The sequence below is a fragment of the Dipodomys spectabilis genome, unplaced genomic scaffold (genome assembly GCF_019054845.1).
Source record: "Dipodomys spectabilis isolate Male_0828 unplaced genomic scaffold, ASM1905484v1 ptg000004l, whole genome shotgun sequence".
Classification (NCBI taxonomy): domain Eukaryota; kingdom Metazoa; phylum Chordata; class Mammalia; order Rodentia; family Heteromyidae; genus Dipodomys; species Dipodomys spectabilis.
The window spans coordinates 12166272-12183033 of NW_024870681.1; the positions used below are offsets into that span (position 1 = coordinate 12166272).

Here is a 16762-nt window from a genome sequence, read left to right on the forward strand (position 1 = left end):
AAATTATTAGAATTTGGCAACTCATTTTCTTTTTCAACAAAGCCCAGGTTATAAGCAGGCGCCTGTAGCAAAAACAAAACAAAGCAAAACAAAACCAACAATCGAAAACAACAACAACAACAAAATTCCCCTAAATTATGTGGCTGACAATTTGTGGCCTCAAACAAGTTAGACCAAAATCCAAAAGAGTTTCATGCAATATGGTAATCAAGCACATTTGGAAACTCACAGTCCTGCATTGCCCCACACAAGATTTGCATGCTTGGCATTGTTTATTTTTAGACGTGAAAGCTCCAGTGACTTCAGTTAAGCTAAGGCCAGTCAGTCTGTTTTACTGAGCTGTGATTCCAGTGTTTTCATTTGTAGCATTTGACCATCCTTCTGATTTTTTTAATCTATATTTTTTATTGTAAAGATACTGTACAGAGGGGTTACAGTTACACGAGCAAGGTAATGAGTCCATTTCCTATAGAGTATTGTTACCCTCTTCTTTATTTTTCCCCTCCCATCCCTTTCCTCCCCACTTCCCTCCACCCCCTCCTCCTCCTCCCTCCACCCCTGCCCCCAACAGTTGTAAAGTTCCTTTTCAACATAGTGTCCTGTACATCTCGTTGTTATGAAATTTCAAAGAAAAACATTTTTAAATAGTAAAAAAATATTTAAAAATATCTTGTGTGTATGTGTGTGTGTGTGGTGTGTGTGTGTGTGCCAGTACTAGGGCTTGAACTCAGGGCCTAGGTGCTGTCTCTTAGCTTTATCCCTTGAGGCTGGTGCTCTGCCACACCGCTGCTTCCAGCTTTTTGATGGTTGATTGGAGATAAAGAGACTCATGGATTTTCCTGCCTGCACTGGCTTTGAACCTGGCTCCTCAGATCTTCTCCTCTTGAGTAACTAGACCTGAGCTACCAGTAGTCTGGTAATTTCTGTCTTCTAGAAAATAACAACAGAAAGTATAAGATAGCTCGCTACAAAAGCTATTTGTGTGTCAAGGAAGAGCAGTCTGAGTTTTTCTATCAATAAATCTGACAGACAATGCCTTTTGGGTCCAATTGTAAAAATTTCCTTCATCTTCTCTTTCCCCTGGTATTTCCACCCCTCTCTTTCTTTGATACCGTTTTTTAGACTTACCATCAAAAAACTCAAGAGCCAGGTGGTGTAGTTTCATACCTGTAATCCTAGTTACTTAAGATTACTGAGATCTGGAGGACCAAAGTTGAGGCTAGTTTAGGAAGAAACATTTAATAGACTCCTTCTCCAATTAATCAGCTAAAGCCAGGCTGGAGGCATGGCCCAAACAGAAGAGTGCCAGGCTAGCAATCGAAGACCTTGAGTTCAAACCCCAGTATCACCACCAAACAAATCAAAAGAAAGCTATGAAGCTCCTTGATACTAGAGTGACAATAGTTGATATCATCTTACAAGTTATCTTATTGGACGATATTGGCATTTTAACAGAAAGAGTGGCAGAAATCAAAAGTATCTGGTAGTTTACATTTGCATAGCCCCATGCTTCTGGAGCTCACCCCAGAAGGTGTTCAATGTGGGTACAAAGTGCTTGGCTTGTCTGTCTGCATGTATGGTTCTGGCAGCTACAGAATACCAGCTAGCATGCAGACACCTTGCCTGGGACATCTTGTGGCAAGGGCCGTGCTACTTTCACAAAGACAGGTCCAGCAGGGCTGGGAACAGTTTTTGTTTGCCAGATATTCTTCTTACTGTCAGGTCCTGGGTTGTTGTGCTGAGGGTGCCGACTGCTCTGCTTTGCCCTCTGCTTCTCCCGACACTCCAGGTGGGCTGTAGTGTATCTACTGGTGGCTGTGACCGCCACAGCCATGCAGATGGCAAAAGAACTCCAGGCAAGACTGCCAAGAAAAGGCACAGTGAGGAAGGCCTGCAGCTGGGATTCTAGGGCCTCCTCCCCTCTGGTGGGGGATGGTGAGGGGAGTGGTGCTGTCAGCAATGAGGATCAGCATCTGGTATCACAGATTTCACAGACCATCAATGTGGTTTAGTCTGCTGGGTAAGAGACCAGATCCCAGGTCTCCCTTCTTGGAAGTATTTATTAGATATTCTAGCTCAGAAAGCTTCCTTCCAATCTGTGTTTAAGATTATGATTACACTGGGTGCTGGTGGCTTACGACTATAATCTTAGCTTTTCAAGAGACTGAGATCTAAGGATCATGGTTCAGAGCCAGCCTGGGCAGGAAAAGTCCGTGAGACTCTTATCTCTAATACATTTCCAAAAAGTTAGAAGTGGAGCTGTGGCTCAAGTGGTAGTGTACTAGCTATGAGCAAAAAAGCTCAGAGAAAGCATCCAGGCCCTTAGTTCAAGCCCTAGGACAGGCACACACACACACACACACACACACACACACACACATACACACACACACACACACACACACACACATTATGATTACAACAATGTTGAGGACTTTACTATGTGCCAAGCATATGAACATAACTTCTTTAAATATCTGCCCAAAGTGTTGAGGCAGGGACTCTCACCGTGGATGAAGAGATGGGCCTACAGGAAACTTACAAGACGAATCCCAAATTACAAGAGTAGATGTGGTTGCCATGATGAAGCAACTTACCAATATGACCAGCCATAGTCCCATGTCTGAGGCTTCCAGTCTTCTGGTCCAAGGTTCACAGTGATTTGAAATATAGTTGTATACATCATGTGGGCCACCATGCCCAGGAGCCCTGCACAAGGAAAACTCTGTGAGCCACAGAGAAGAATGCAGCACAATGGATGAGGCTTTCTGCCTTATATGGTTTGGAGCTAGCAGGCCTTCAGTACACACACAGTCCTGGAACACATCTCCACGTATACACTCAGAAACTTTCCACCCGACATATTGTTTCCCACACTTGGAACTGTGAGGCATCTAGATCACTATAAGAACTTTGTGGAGGCTGGGACCTTGACAGGAGTCTCAGGGTTCATGGTTTGATTCTTTACTAAGAAGGATGCAGAAATTGGATTGTATTCACTAATGATAGAACTTGGGACAAGTCGTGTTATAATTATTAAGGACATCCAATTTGATGTACAAACTGGGCAGATATACTGATATTCAACCAGAGGAAGTCTGTGCTCAGAGTCTTTTTGTGGAGGAAAGACATTCACAGAACCTTAGGAGAGCAAATTAAGTTGCTTTAAAGGTGCTTAGAGAACATGGAGGTAGAACTAATAAAGGAGTTCTTTATGGAATATTGACACTAAACTTGAACAGTAACTTTTTTTATACCCATACGCGGGCTTGAACTCAGAGCCTGGGCCCTGCCCCTTGGTTGTTTTTTTTTTTTCCACTCAAGACTGGCACTCTACCATTGGAGCTACATATTCACTTCCAGCTTTTTGGTGATAAATTGAGGAGGATAAGAGTTTTGTGGACTTTCTTGCCCAGTCTGACTTTGAAATGTGATCCTCAGATCTCTGCCTCCTAGGCAGCTAGGATTAGAGATGTAAGCCACTGTTCCCCAGCATGAACATCAATTTTTAAAGCTACTATTTACCAAACCCTGTATATTCCTAGTTAGCCTTCATCATAGCTTAACTCTGACAGCTAACTTGGAGAAAGTAAGTAACTTGCTTCGAGTCCCACAGCCATTACATAGCAGAGCTCTGAACCTTATAGGATTCCCGCATAGACCACTGCACTAAGGAAGGCCAGTTCTGTCCTCAGAGCCAGCTCATCAGGTAAATTTCATTATCTATGCCTTTCCCCTTTCTTTCCATTAGTCTCCCCAGGCAAGATTACATTGCATCCATCTAATGGGGATATTTCACAGATGTGTCCAGGGGATCATCTTCCCTGTGCCCTTGCCTTTGTCCCTATAGGGCAGGCTGTGGAGAATCTGCTTGCTGGAATGTACCTGCGAGCACCATGAGAATGGCCACCGAGGCATCCACCTTGAGCCAGTTGAATCCTGAGCTGCAACAACTCACTTTTGTCCCTAAGAGGATGGCACTTGTCAGCATCAGAAATACATTCAGGACCTCAGCCCCAATGGAGAGCCACAAGACACCTACAAAAGGAAGGGAACACAGAAATCCCGGGCATATTCAATTCAGAAGCTCTGGGAGATTCAAGCATTTGATTTAGTTCCATTTTCTCTTACTATAGGGAAATGCTGGTTGCTAAGTACTTTACCAAAAAATGGTTTAAGGAGCTCACAGTGGTGGATGCTGAAATTCCAAACAGCATGACCCTTGGTTGTATGACATCATGGAGCATGGAGTCATGGCACCATGCTGTTTATTTTAACAACACTCTCACAAGAACTAACTCTGGGCCACATGAACACTACATTAATCTCTTTTGAGGGCAGTGCCCTCAATGATCTTAACCTCTGGTCCCCATGTCTAAAGAATTCATACCGTTCTTCAACGTCTGTGGCTTCAAGCCATAGCCATCCCTTAATGACTTGCAAATCATAAAAGGAAAAAAAAAGTGACTTGGAACCAAACCTACAAAATGCCTCTGTTGAAACTTGGAAAGTTGGTAAATGAAGGAGGTTCTTAGGGCCTCATGTAGATGATCATAAAGATGATGGCCTGTAATTGATAGTTGACAGGGCTAAAAACTAAGCAGAACCCTGAAGTGAGCTAGTTAGAGATGTCCGCGTCTTCAACCCAAAGTTGACATATCAATTGGATTCCAACAGAAGACACCATCTCTGCCTTTTAAAAGAAGACACACAAACATAAATACAAAGGCAGAAGATTCTGGGAGTTGAAGAGCCTTGTGTGAGGCTTGCTGGTGCTATGATCCTATTTGTTCCTGTGTCAGCTACTGCTCTCCTCTCTGACTGGGACCCTGCTTTTACTTTGAGGAACTTCATGAATATGGAGTAGAGTGGGGGTAGAGTGTTTAAAGATATGGAAAAGGGAAGCTTAGAGTTGTAAAAACCAAGTTTTGTGATGGGCCCTAGCAATGAACGAGGCACACGTGTCTCAGGCCTTCACAAGAACTCCATTCTAACCTGGTGATTAGACATGAAGAACATACCTATACATTTCATGAGTAAAAGAGGAAAGAAAATGACCCACAGGCAGTGGAATTCCAGAGCTGCTGTCTTCCAAACTCTGCCTTACATGAATAGCTTGAAATTGGCCATTCCCATAGTTACACCAGGGGAAGTGGCAGATATGGCCAACCAAAGCTCCCTGGAGCCCTTGAAGAGTTTGTTTTCTAGCACACTAAAGTTAGATGGTACACGATGCAGCCTACAATCCTGACTTTTGGAGTCGACTTCCTGGGAACGTCAGATACAATCATTTCATCTGTTCCCCACTTTCAATAAAATAATAAAAAAATCATCCACATGATCAGTGGACAGAGCATGAATATGTCATCTACCTTGTTCTTCAGCTGGGATTAGACTCCAGAAACTTCGGCACTGTTCACCTAAAAAGTAAAGAGAATGCAGCCATGAGTGGGTTAGACTTGACACTTGGGGGGGGGGGCAAAATGGTGTTTCTAGGCCCATAGCTGAGCCATAAATCATTTTGAGTGAGAAATGAGGTGGCTCCTTCAGTGTTCATAGACAGGGGCCAATCCTCTCTGTGGAGTGTGATGCACACAGTCTATGGCACTCAGTCCATGTGACTGTCTACATCCAGTGAACTGGGACAGAAATGAGGTGGGTGGGTCCCTCTTGCTCAGGACCTCCCCCAAGCAGAGTTCATCTCTGCCTCCTTGGGACAGCCCAGTTCCTTTCCCCCTCTGATACCATATTTTTGTCATTCAGGAAAAGTGTCACAGATTATTACAGAGTGGATAGCTTTTCAGGCAGGGCAGGAATTTGCTCCTTGGTTCTGGAGGTTGGCTTCAGAGCTCACTTCAGAGTGGACTATGGTTACAGGCTGTCTTCCAGGTTGCATCCATGTCTGTATTTCTAGGTAGCTCTCTAGATTGTTCATATAGAGCCACAGATCTAACTCATGAGGGTCCCATCCTCTTGGCCTTAATTACCACCTAACTGCACTGTAAGACTTCGACACATGGCCACTGGGAGGACACCAACATTCATCCGTAGCACATGGCAAGGGTCACAGGTCTGAGCAGACACATGCTTTTGATGGTGCAAACATAAAGGTTGTAAGTCTTACAGCTGGGTTCCAGTGGCTGATGCCTGTAATGTTAGCTACTCAGGAAGCTGAGAGCTGAGAATCAAGGTTTGAAGCTAGCCGAGGCAGAAAAATCGGGAACTCTAATCTCCAATTGCCAGCAAAAATCTAGAAGTGGAGGTATGGCTCGAGTGGTAGAGTGCCAGCCTTGAGTGAAAAAGCCAAGTCAGAGAGTGAGGCCCTGAGTTCAACCCAGTACCAGCATACCTACATGCACAACACACACACATGCACAGACGCATATACACACAAAAGTGCCTTGGGCCTCATTTCATTCCACTTCTGCATCGCTTCTCCGCTGTGCCATGGGAAGAAGAGAAACGTAAAATGGATTTATAGTATAACATTTGGTTGACTTTCTCTCTGGGATCCTTTTGAATAAAACATGTATCAGGAAAGTGCTTCACATAACTATGCACTCAGATGGCTTGATGGAGAGAGAAGGAACAGAATCAGGGGCCCCTTTGTCCACCTGCAGCCAGCATGGTTCCTGTAGCATTGAAATGGAATCAACTTTAGATGAATGCAACTGCACGTTTTTCTATTGATTCTCTGGCACAGGCAGAGTAGCTGAGATCTCTTGTTTATGGTGGAAAAGTTCATCTTAGTTCCCTCACTTCTAATAGGGGTGACCATAGAACCAGGGAAACCCCAATACTCACACCCTCCTCTCTGGCAGGCTTTTTGGGGCTGATAGAACATAATTTTTTTTTTCCATTTTTACCTCATCAGATCCTAACCACAGCCTGTGAGGGACAGTGGGCATGTGGAACAAAGGGCCTACTTCTACTATAGTCAGGGCCTTTCCTGGTCTTCTTCATCTGCAACATGAATATCTTAACAATTCTCCAAGAAAGTTATGGAAGTATTTTATTAATGGCTTTACACATTTTTTTGTGTTTAATTATTGATACAGGTAAGTATAAAAACCTCTCTTTTCTAGGTTTGGAAGGCAAGCTCAAATAGGTTTAGTAGAGTCAGGAACTGAAAATGAGATTTTTTTTTCCCTCCCAGAGACTCCCTATCTCTGTCTCCGTCACCACCTGCTAGCTCTCTACCTAATGTTTGGAAGAGTGTATTAATATGTTTTCCGTGGCTATAATGAAGTGCCCGAGGATGGATACTACATAAAGAAAAGAGATGTCTGTAGCTCATAGTTTCTAGAGATTCAAGAGCATAGTGCCAGTTTCCTCTGGGAACTGGTGAGAGCCTGTGGCAACATTACAACGTGGCAGATGGTATCATGGTTGGAGAAAGTAGCCACAGGAAGCAGAAGGGATTCAGGAGTCAGTTCTTCTCACAGGAACCTGCTCTCTTGGAAACTAACTATGGTTCCAGGATGACATCAATGCTTTCTGAGGTTGCCCTATTGGCCAAGTCATGCTTCAATGCGTCTCTCTTCTTAGAGATCCTCCTGCCTCAGCTTTACCACACTGGAGCCTAGGATTCTAGCATAGGAGCCTTTAGGAGATATTCAAATGGCATCCAAAACATAGCACGGAGTAAAAGTCTCTCTTGTTTCTGAGGAGAGCAGGCTTTTCTAACAAGAGTAAATGAGAGGCTAGGAACAGAGCCAGAGGCAGGGCATGGAGAGACTGGAGTTAACAGAGACTGGAGTTAACAGAGTTAAGAGACTCCACAATAGCTTAGAAGGGTGAATTTAGCTTGGATCCCGAGAGTCAGACCATAATGAGCCCTTGATTAACATGAATCCTCAGAAATGATGCTCCTTTTGAATAAAGCCAGCGGGATTAGAAGGAAAAATCTTTACAAATCCCATGAAGCCAGAAAGGCGGGTGTTACATTGCTTGGCAATGCTTGGGCAGCCAAGTGGGACGATCAAGCCAGCCCTGGGAGATGGTGTCTAAGCCCTGGGTGCCATCCCCACTTGCTTGTCCCTCCTCACCTCCCTCATGTGGATGCCCAGCCTCCTCTCTCCTGGCATTTTTAATTTTAGAAAAGTAGTCTAGAATTTAAAACGAACACATCCTCTGGAATTCTGGATTTGCCCAAGGAAGAGAACATTTAAGCCATTGCCTTGACCAGGGATTTTTATTTCTTTTCTCTTTTCCTTCCTTCCTTCCTTCTTTCTTTCTTTCTTTCCTTCTTTCTTTCTTTCTTTTTCTTTCTTTCTATCATCCTTCCTTCCCCTCCCTCCCTCCCTCCCTTCCTCCTTTCCTTCCTTCCTTCTTTCCTTCCTTCCTTCCTTCCTTCCTTCCTTCCTTCCTTCCTTCCTTCCTTCCTTCCTTCCTTCCTTCCTTCCTTCCTTCCTCTCTCTCTCTCTCTTTCTTTCTTTCTTTTTGCCAGTCCTGGGTTTAAACTCAGGGCCTGAGCACTGTCCCTGAGCATTTTATTTGCTTAAGGATAGCACTCAACCACTTGAGCCATAGCACCGCTTCCCACTTTTTCTGTTTAAGTGGTACCGAGGAATTGAACCCAGGGCTTCACACATGCTGGGAAAGCATTCTGCCACTAAGCCACATTCCCAGCTCCTGAAGAAATTTTTATTTCAAAAATTCTTTTCAAAATGTGGAGGGAAAAAGGCGTGGACAGAGCAGAACTATGGGAGGTGTTATGTGCGGAAGGTGTCACAAAATAGGTCTCTACATAAAGCTTCTTGGTTGGACCTGCTGGTGGGAAGATGTCACTGACCCAGAAGGGAACTTCCCAGTGAGGCCTTTGGGGCAGCAGAGCTTGGGTACCAGGACACCAGGAAGCCACTGGCTTGGACTTCGTTTGGGCACAGGCTTATCCTCTCCAGACTACAATCCTTACAGTTATGAATAGTGGGTACCAGTGTGATGACCTTCCCAGCAGGGACCCCAGGCTATATTCTGCTATAAACATCCTTTCTTGGTCTCATACAATACCCTCTGTGTGTGTGCCAGTCCTGGGGCTTGAACTCAGGGCCTGAGTGCTGTCTTGAGCCACAGCTCCATTTCTGGCTTTTTACTGCCTAATTGAAGATAAGAGCCTGTCAGATTTGTTTGCCCATGGTGGCTTTGAACTGTGAGCCTCAGATCTCAGATCTCTTGAGTAGCTAAGATTACAGGCATGAGTCACTGGTACCTGGCTCTTTATATCATATTCTAAGGAAAATGTTGTTAGAAAATAGAATTCAGATATCTTACTTCTATTGAAAACTCATTGAACTTGACCATATCAGACTCAGCTAAGCAGGTGACATAGCTAAGTAGAGTGAGTAGCTTTCCCCTTTAGCCTACGCAGGAAGTTCAAGGTCATTGTCTAGGCTTATTGCTTCATCTACTTTTATTATGTCTTCCTATAAGACACTAGAGTTTGTAACTTCTAATATATAGCTTTAAACTTATTCTGTAATATCTTAATTTATTTGCTATTAAGATTATTATTATAATCATTATTATTATTTGCTGGTCCTGGGGTTTGAACTTGGGGCCTGGGCTCTGTCCCTGAGCTTCTTTTGCTTCTAGCACTCTACCACTTGAGCCACAGCTCTACACCTGAAATTTTTGATAATTTATAAAAGAAGAGTCTTAGGGACTTTCCTACTCAGGCTGGCTTTCAACCATGATCTTCTGATCTCAGCCTCCTTAATAGCTAGGATTACAAGCATGAGCCACTGGTGCCTGGCTTAAGAATTTATTTTTAAATTTACTGCTTTAGTGAAAACCTGAAACATATATTTCTTTAGAGGGGAGAAAGATGTTCTGAGGAAGTTGTCTTCTTCCTTCTTAAAGTGATGATATTATTTAGAGACCCTGATAACATTATACCAAAAAATACATAAAATGTGAGCAGATGATTTTTTTTTTTTGTCCATCGTGGGGCTTGAACTCTGAGCTTGGGTGCTGTCCCTGTGCTCTTCAGCTCAAGGCCAGTGCTCTACCACTTGAGAGCATTGGTGGTTTATTGGCGATAAGAGTCTTACGGACTTTTCTGCCTGGGCTGGCTTTGAATTGTGATCCTCACATCTCAGCCTCCTGAGTAGCTAGGATTACAGGCGTGAGCCACTGACACCCAGCTATGAGCAGATGATTTTAAGATTGATGGACACAGAACTATCCACGGACACATTTTAGAGTGGTATGAGGTTTTTATGCCTTGTAGGGTAACAGGAAAAGTCAGAGCAAAGAGTTCAGAAATTTGAGCTGGTGTCCAGGTCTGTTAGTATTTAGCTATTCAATCTTCCATGAGACACTTGTACCAGAACTCAGTTTTTACATCTATAAAATGGCTCTGTTCTAGGCCAGCCTTTTCCAGGTGCACCACCAAACACTAGTCTCTTGTAGAATATGAATCAATTTCTCTCTATGTAATATACATCTATATATTATCTATATCTATAAATGGATCTATATATAAATGGATATTTATGGATATGTATAGACATATGTATATATATTGTCTCCATATATGGACGGATATGTATCAATAATATATGTGTTATATATATATATACGCATTTCTTCTATGGTCAATGAGACACTGGGTTATGTCATACTAAACAAGTCTACTGTAGGATTTTAAAATGTTTAATATGAACATTGTGAATTCCCTAAACAGCACAACTCTTTTATTTACTTTTTACAAGGAGCCTCTGGAAATAACTCTCTGTGGAGTAATTTTAATATATGAGACACTCGTTGAGAGCTTTTTCCAACCTGGGATCAAGAACACAGTTGCACTCAAATCGGGAAGGGGTCAAGAAATCACCTCTAATTCTCCTTGGGGAGAAAAATCCTCTGAGAGCATGTCCCCATCAACCATGCCTTCGGTGCTGTGATCTAAGTGAAGGTGGTGTGTGTGTGTGTGTGTGTGTGTGTGTGTGTGTGTGTGTGTGTGAAAAGCTCCTCTAGAGTGAACTACCTGACAGACCCTTATAGTCTCTTAGCTATGCTCCCAGATCTATTTTTTTCTTTTAGACTCAGAAAGACCTCCTCTCCCAATACACACAAACAGGGTTACAATTTTTATCAGAAGTCTTGGGGATAGTTTCTCTCTTCTACCTGCCTAGTATTTTTTTTGGGGGGGGTCCGGTCATGGGCCTGAACTCTGGGTCTGGGCGCTATCCCTCAGCTCTTCAGCTCAAGGCTACTAGTGCTCTACCATTTGAGCCACAGCGCCACTTCTGGCTTTTTTTTCTGCTTATGTGGTGCTGAGGAACCGAACCCAGGGCCTCATGCATGCAAGGCAAGCACTCTACCACTGAGCCACCTTCCCAGCCCCTGCCTAGTATTTTTGTGACTATGGAAGACCCACACTGCAGGATATGCAGTTGGCCAGTCAACTTCTCCCAGTCTTCCTTTAAGTCCAGTCCCATCCTTTCCCTGTGTCCAGCATGCACTTTCTTCCCATTCCCTGGCCACTAAGGAAACAGCCCCATTTTATTTTCTAAATCTTTCCTTGAGTTCGGCTTCTACTGAGGTCCACCCCCCCTGACATTATTTACAGCAATGTCAATTCTTTTCTAGCTAGATTCTTCTCTCCAGGGAGCATTGTCCTGTCCAGTTTCTTATGCTGGAGAGACTTTGACCGTACACTGCAGGGGAGGAGAAGTTGCTTCGGATGACATGTTAGGGCCATGTGCATTTTGTTGGTGTATAACAATGCCTCTTCCCTCCCCTGCTTATATTCTGGTGCAGGTGCCTTAAGCTGTGCTGCCCAGATGTGGGCCCATTCAGCTCGGTCTGCTTGGCATGTCTCACGCTTGATATCCATTTATTAAAATCCTGGCCTAGTGGCTACCTCTTTATGAAGCCTTTCCATGCCTAGAGCTGTTAAGGATACTCCTTCCCATTACAGCATCATAGAGGAGCCTTCCTTCTTCTTTTACTTTTATCTTAGGTCTCCCCTACTGATCATGAGCTACTAGCACTGTAGTTCTCTTACCATTGCCTCCTTCCATTCATCTAATCTGGTGCCTGACATGGTAATGGTTGTTAGTGCATTTGCTCCATGCTGTGCTGAATTCTTTTCTTTCCTTATGGACTTTCTGTATGCTGGAACAGACTCCTTTCATTCATAATTATTGGGGAAGCATATTAGAAGTACTGATACCACAGGATAGAATAGAGTTGAGTAGAATAAAATGCAAACACTATAAGGATAGGAAAATAAAAGGCTATGAGAAACTCCAGGAAAAATAAACAGCTATACAACATGATAAATGTATTCATAGTACCTTTTCTGGTGCTATCATGAAAATTATTTATGCAGTCAAGATAACCTGTTTATTGATTTGAATAAAATGTATCACTTTAAATAAAACAATGAAATCACTTTAGTAAGAAAATGGCAGACGGTAGGGATGTTATAATGTGACCCTTAAATCCCATTATTATATCAGAAAGCCTAAATGTCTAAAACTAAGACTGTATTATCATTATGGTTTTTTTTTTTTTTTTTTTTGGGTCCAGTCGTGGGGCCTGAACTCTGGGCCTGGGCACTGTCCCTCAGCTCTTCAGCTCAAGGCTAGTGCTCTACCACTTGAGCCACAGCACCACTTCCGGTTTTTTTCTTTCTGCTTATGTGGTGCTGAGGAATCGAACCCAGGGCCTCATGCATGCAAGGCAAGCGCTCTACCACTGAGCCACTTTCCCAGCCCATGTATTATCATTATGTTGTTTGGAAAGATGGAAACAAATACCAGAAAAATAAACAACAAATAAATCAGAAGCAGTGCCTCCTGTAGTATAGGTCTAAGTTATGGACCAGGAAGGAACAGGAACTATTGATTTTTCTTTTCAAAATGAGCTGATTTCTTATTTATGTGTAAACATTTCCTTGTTAAAATTTCAAAAAAAGGATGCAAGTTTCTAGACTTCACTCAAATACTGAATTGCAACTTCTCAGGCTATGTATCTGGAATTTTTTTTATTTACAAATTCCCTGTATGATTCTGATTCTAGTGTGACATTGTATACAGCTGTGAAAATAAAAGTAGGTATTTATCAGATGGGAGTTTGGAAAGAGAGTAGACATTCCCAAGCAATTTGCCTATAGGAGTGGTATTTATAGTCTTCAAATATCTGGGATTACCTTGAGAATTATTTATTATTATTATTTTGCCAGTCCTTGGGGCTTGAACTCAAGGCCTGGGCACTGTCCCAGAGCTTCTTTCTCTCAAGGCTAGCACTCTACCACTTAAACCACTTCCAGCTTTTTCTGTTTATGTAATACTGAGGAATCCAACCCAGAGCTCCAGGGCTTCATGCATGCTAGGCAAGCACCCGACCACTATGCCACATTCTCAGCCCCATATCATGAGAACACTTGAAGATGTACCATCATGGATTTCCAACATATTCCTATGAATGTAGGAAGGGGATTTAAAGATAAGACAGCACTCCTTGAGAAGGAGAATTGGGAGCCCTTCCTTGCCACAGTCTAGTTCTAGGTACTGCTGTGCCATTTGTATCTCACTACTACTGACCTGGATGAGTGAACACATAAGTCCAGACTGCTTCTTGGTGGCTCCCTTTGGGGTGGAGTTACATACAGGGGTGTGCAGTGTCTCTGAGGGCTTATTCTTGTTACATTTTAATTATGCCTCACTAATAAGGCAATAAATAAAGGGTATGGGGATGGAAAAAGAAAAGGCAAATAAAAACTTTGGGGAAGGTGGGTGCTGGTGGTTCACACCTGTAATCCTAGCTATTCAGGAGTCTGAGATCTGAGGATCATGGTTCAAAGACAGTCTTATATTAGGTTAACCAGCAAAAATCTAGAAGTGGAGCTGTGGCTCAAGTGGTAGAATACTAAAGCAAAATAGCTCAGTGACAGCACCCAAGCCCTGAGTTCAAGTTCTACACACATAGAAACAAAACTTCAGGGAAAGTAAAAAGTTACACAAGAAATATATAACAGGCTTGAGATGTGGAAAGAAATAGACTCCTCTCCCAATGGGTTTTTGGTTTGCATGCAACAAGTGTGTAAGATTACATCCAGGCTAATACTGAGGGGTCAAATTCCTTTCTTTCCATTTCTTTGTTATGTGAGGACAGTCTTTTATGAAAGATGCATTCAAACACTAACTCTTCTGTTTTCTCTTTTCTCTTCCTTCACCACTTGCCTCACATCCTTATCCTCAAACTGTTGATGAACTGGGGTAGAATAATATGGTAGGAAAGGAAATGGGCTTACCAGCTTCAAAAGTTAAAACCTCCGTGCCTCAGTTGCTCTGTTTATGAGATGAGGAAATAATATTTACTGTGTAGAGTTAGTTCAAGTATTAACAGTATTATTAAATAGAGGTCATGCTTATGATAGATGTAGTAAGTGACCCAGTGATATAAAAGTCTCCTTTCCTCCCTCCCTCCCTCCCTCCCTCCCTCCTTCCTTCCTTCCTTCCTTCCTTCCTTCCTTCCTTCCTTCCTTCCTTCCTTCTTCCTTTCTTCCTTCCTTTCTTTCTTTCTTTTTCTTTCTTTCTTTTCTTCTTTCTCTTTCTTTCTTTCTCTTTCTTTCTTTTCTTCTTTCTTTCTCTTTCTTCTTTCTCTCTTTCTCTCTCTTCTTTCTCTTTCATTCCTTTTCTTCCCTCCCTCCCTCTCTTTCTTTCTCTCTTTTTTATTTCTCTCTCCCTTCCTCCCTCCCTCCCCCTCCCTCTCTCCCTTCCTCCCTCCCTTTCTTCCTCCCTTCCTTCCTTCCTTCCTTCCTTCCTTCCTTCCTTCCTTCCTTCCTTCCTTCCTTCCTTCCTTCCTTCCTTCCTTCCCAAGATCACTTAAAAGTCCAGGAAAAAATATAATAGCAAAAGCTAATGTTTAATAAACATAACTCTTCAGGCACCGCCCCCTGGTGTGTTATGTGACTTAGTTCTTTTACCTGCACACTAGCTCTAGGAGAAAAGCTCTGCTTTGGGTCTCAGTTTTTCTGGAGGAGAAAGCTGAGGCTCAGAGGTAAAGGGACTCAGGGACACACAGACATTCCATGGCAGAGCTGGGCTTCAAACCCAGGCAACTGGGCTCTAGCACCACCATTGTGACTACCACCCACACCGGTCACCTGTGGGCTGTGCTCACCTGTGCTGTTGAGGCTTTCCTCACAGGACTGCCAGAGCCCCGCGTGGAACCGGCGCTGGATGAACTTGTCATCTCCCATCTCCCAAATGTACTGCACAGCCTGGTCTGCGTTGTCACTCCTGCCACCACTGCCTCTGGCCCGGCTGAAGTGAATGCAGTTGGGCCCTCCCAGCGAGTCCTGGCACAGGGGCTTTGTGGTCCGCCGGGTCCCCTCACACCAGTGGCTGCTGCCCATAGCAGTGAGGGAGAAGGTGAGAGCCAGACAGACAGGGAGGAGGGTCAGTGCCTGCTGCTGCCTGGCCCTGTCCATGGCTGAATGAGGTAGACAGCGGCAGGATGAGCTGGGAGCCCCTCCTCTCTGCATCACGGTGCCCACTCCCCAGCCCTGCCATCTGGCGTCCCGACAGCTGGCCTTGCATTCCCCTGGGGAAGCTCGAGTGTGTGCCTGCATGTCATGTCCTGAAGGGGCACAGAGCTGAGACATAGCCTGCTCAATATGATTGGTCCTTCAGTGCTGCACGTTGGTTTATTATTAAAGTGTGGTAAAATGCATGCAACGTGAGAGTTTACCATCTTAACCTTAAGAGTACAGCCCGGTGCACTTTTCAGTTCAGCCCCAGGAACTGAAAAAAGCAAATGCTATGAGGATAGCAAAAAAAACTAATAAAAAACCAATTAGAAAAATACAACACTCTACAAGAAATTAATAAGCTTGAAGTTAGGAAAGAATGGAACGAGGAAGACTCTGCATGGCATTTGACATATGGAGGTCTTTAAGTTAATTTTTTTTTTACAGAAACATTAATTAAACAAAAGTATTTCATTGTGGTATTTCCAGACATGTGCATATTGTACTTTGATAAAATGCATCCCATTTTTACTCTTTCTGATCGGCGATTCCTCTCCTTTCCTTTTAAACAGTGGGTTTCCTTCAGGCTCTAATCACATGCTAAACAGTTCCTGAGGAACCCAGATTTAATCAGAGAGCCACCTGCCTGAGCAAGGACTCAGGGTTAATCTCACTTTGTCTATGCTTTCCTGCTGGTGAAATCTGAAGAAAAGATCTATGTTTTGTGTTCCCAATAGCCTTACATGCTGTGTGTGTGTGTGTGTGTGTGTGTGTGTGTGTGTGTGTGTGTGTGTGTGTGTGTGTGTGTGTGCTTTTGATTGCCTGCTCACTAAGAGGCTTTACCATATTGTGTCGCTAGATGGCATTCGTCCAACGGGGAGGGAAGTCATATTCAGAATCAACCCTTGTCCTTTCAGAAATGAACAAAGTGTTTGAGAAAACATCCAAAGAGATGAGATGGAATAGCCTTACTAAGCAGGTATTTTCTTTCTCAGCATACAACTTGGAGGCTCATCTTTAAAGCCTGGACCGGAGCTCATCACTTGGAGACATTCCTCCCTTCCCACCATTTCAGCCACTATCTGCTGTCCCAAACAAGAGGCTACCACGACTTCAGAGATCACATCGCCGTGCGAGTCCATTCTGTGGCTTTTGGCTCAGACAGAGCATTTTACTACTGAGGTTCACAATCTTGTTGTGTGGGGATTTACAGGGTTCTGTTAAATAATGTTCATCTTTTCCTCCCACCCCCTACCATTTAGAATTTCTCTCATC

At 43.5% G+C, this 16762-nt stretch overlaps 1 protein-coding gene across 1 annotated transcript; it reads right to left on the reverse strand.

Annotated features, from left to right (window-relative positions):
• Positions 1-1603: 1603 nt before the first annotated feature.
• Gsg1l2 (GSG1 like 2) lies at positions 1604-15448 on the reverse strand. The gene is made up of 5 exons (XM_042694557.1): positions 15139-15448; positions 5373-5420; positions 3886-4038; positions 2598-2709; positions 1604-1862 (listed from the first exon to the last, which is right to left on the reverse strand). Exons 1-5 carry the CDS (start codon positions 15446-15448, stop codon positions 1604-1606), a joined length of 882 nt encoding a protein of 293 aa, XP_042550491.1.
• Positions 15449-16762: the final 1314 nt, after the last annotated feature.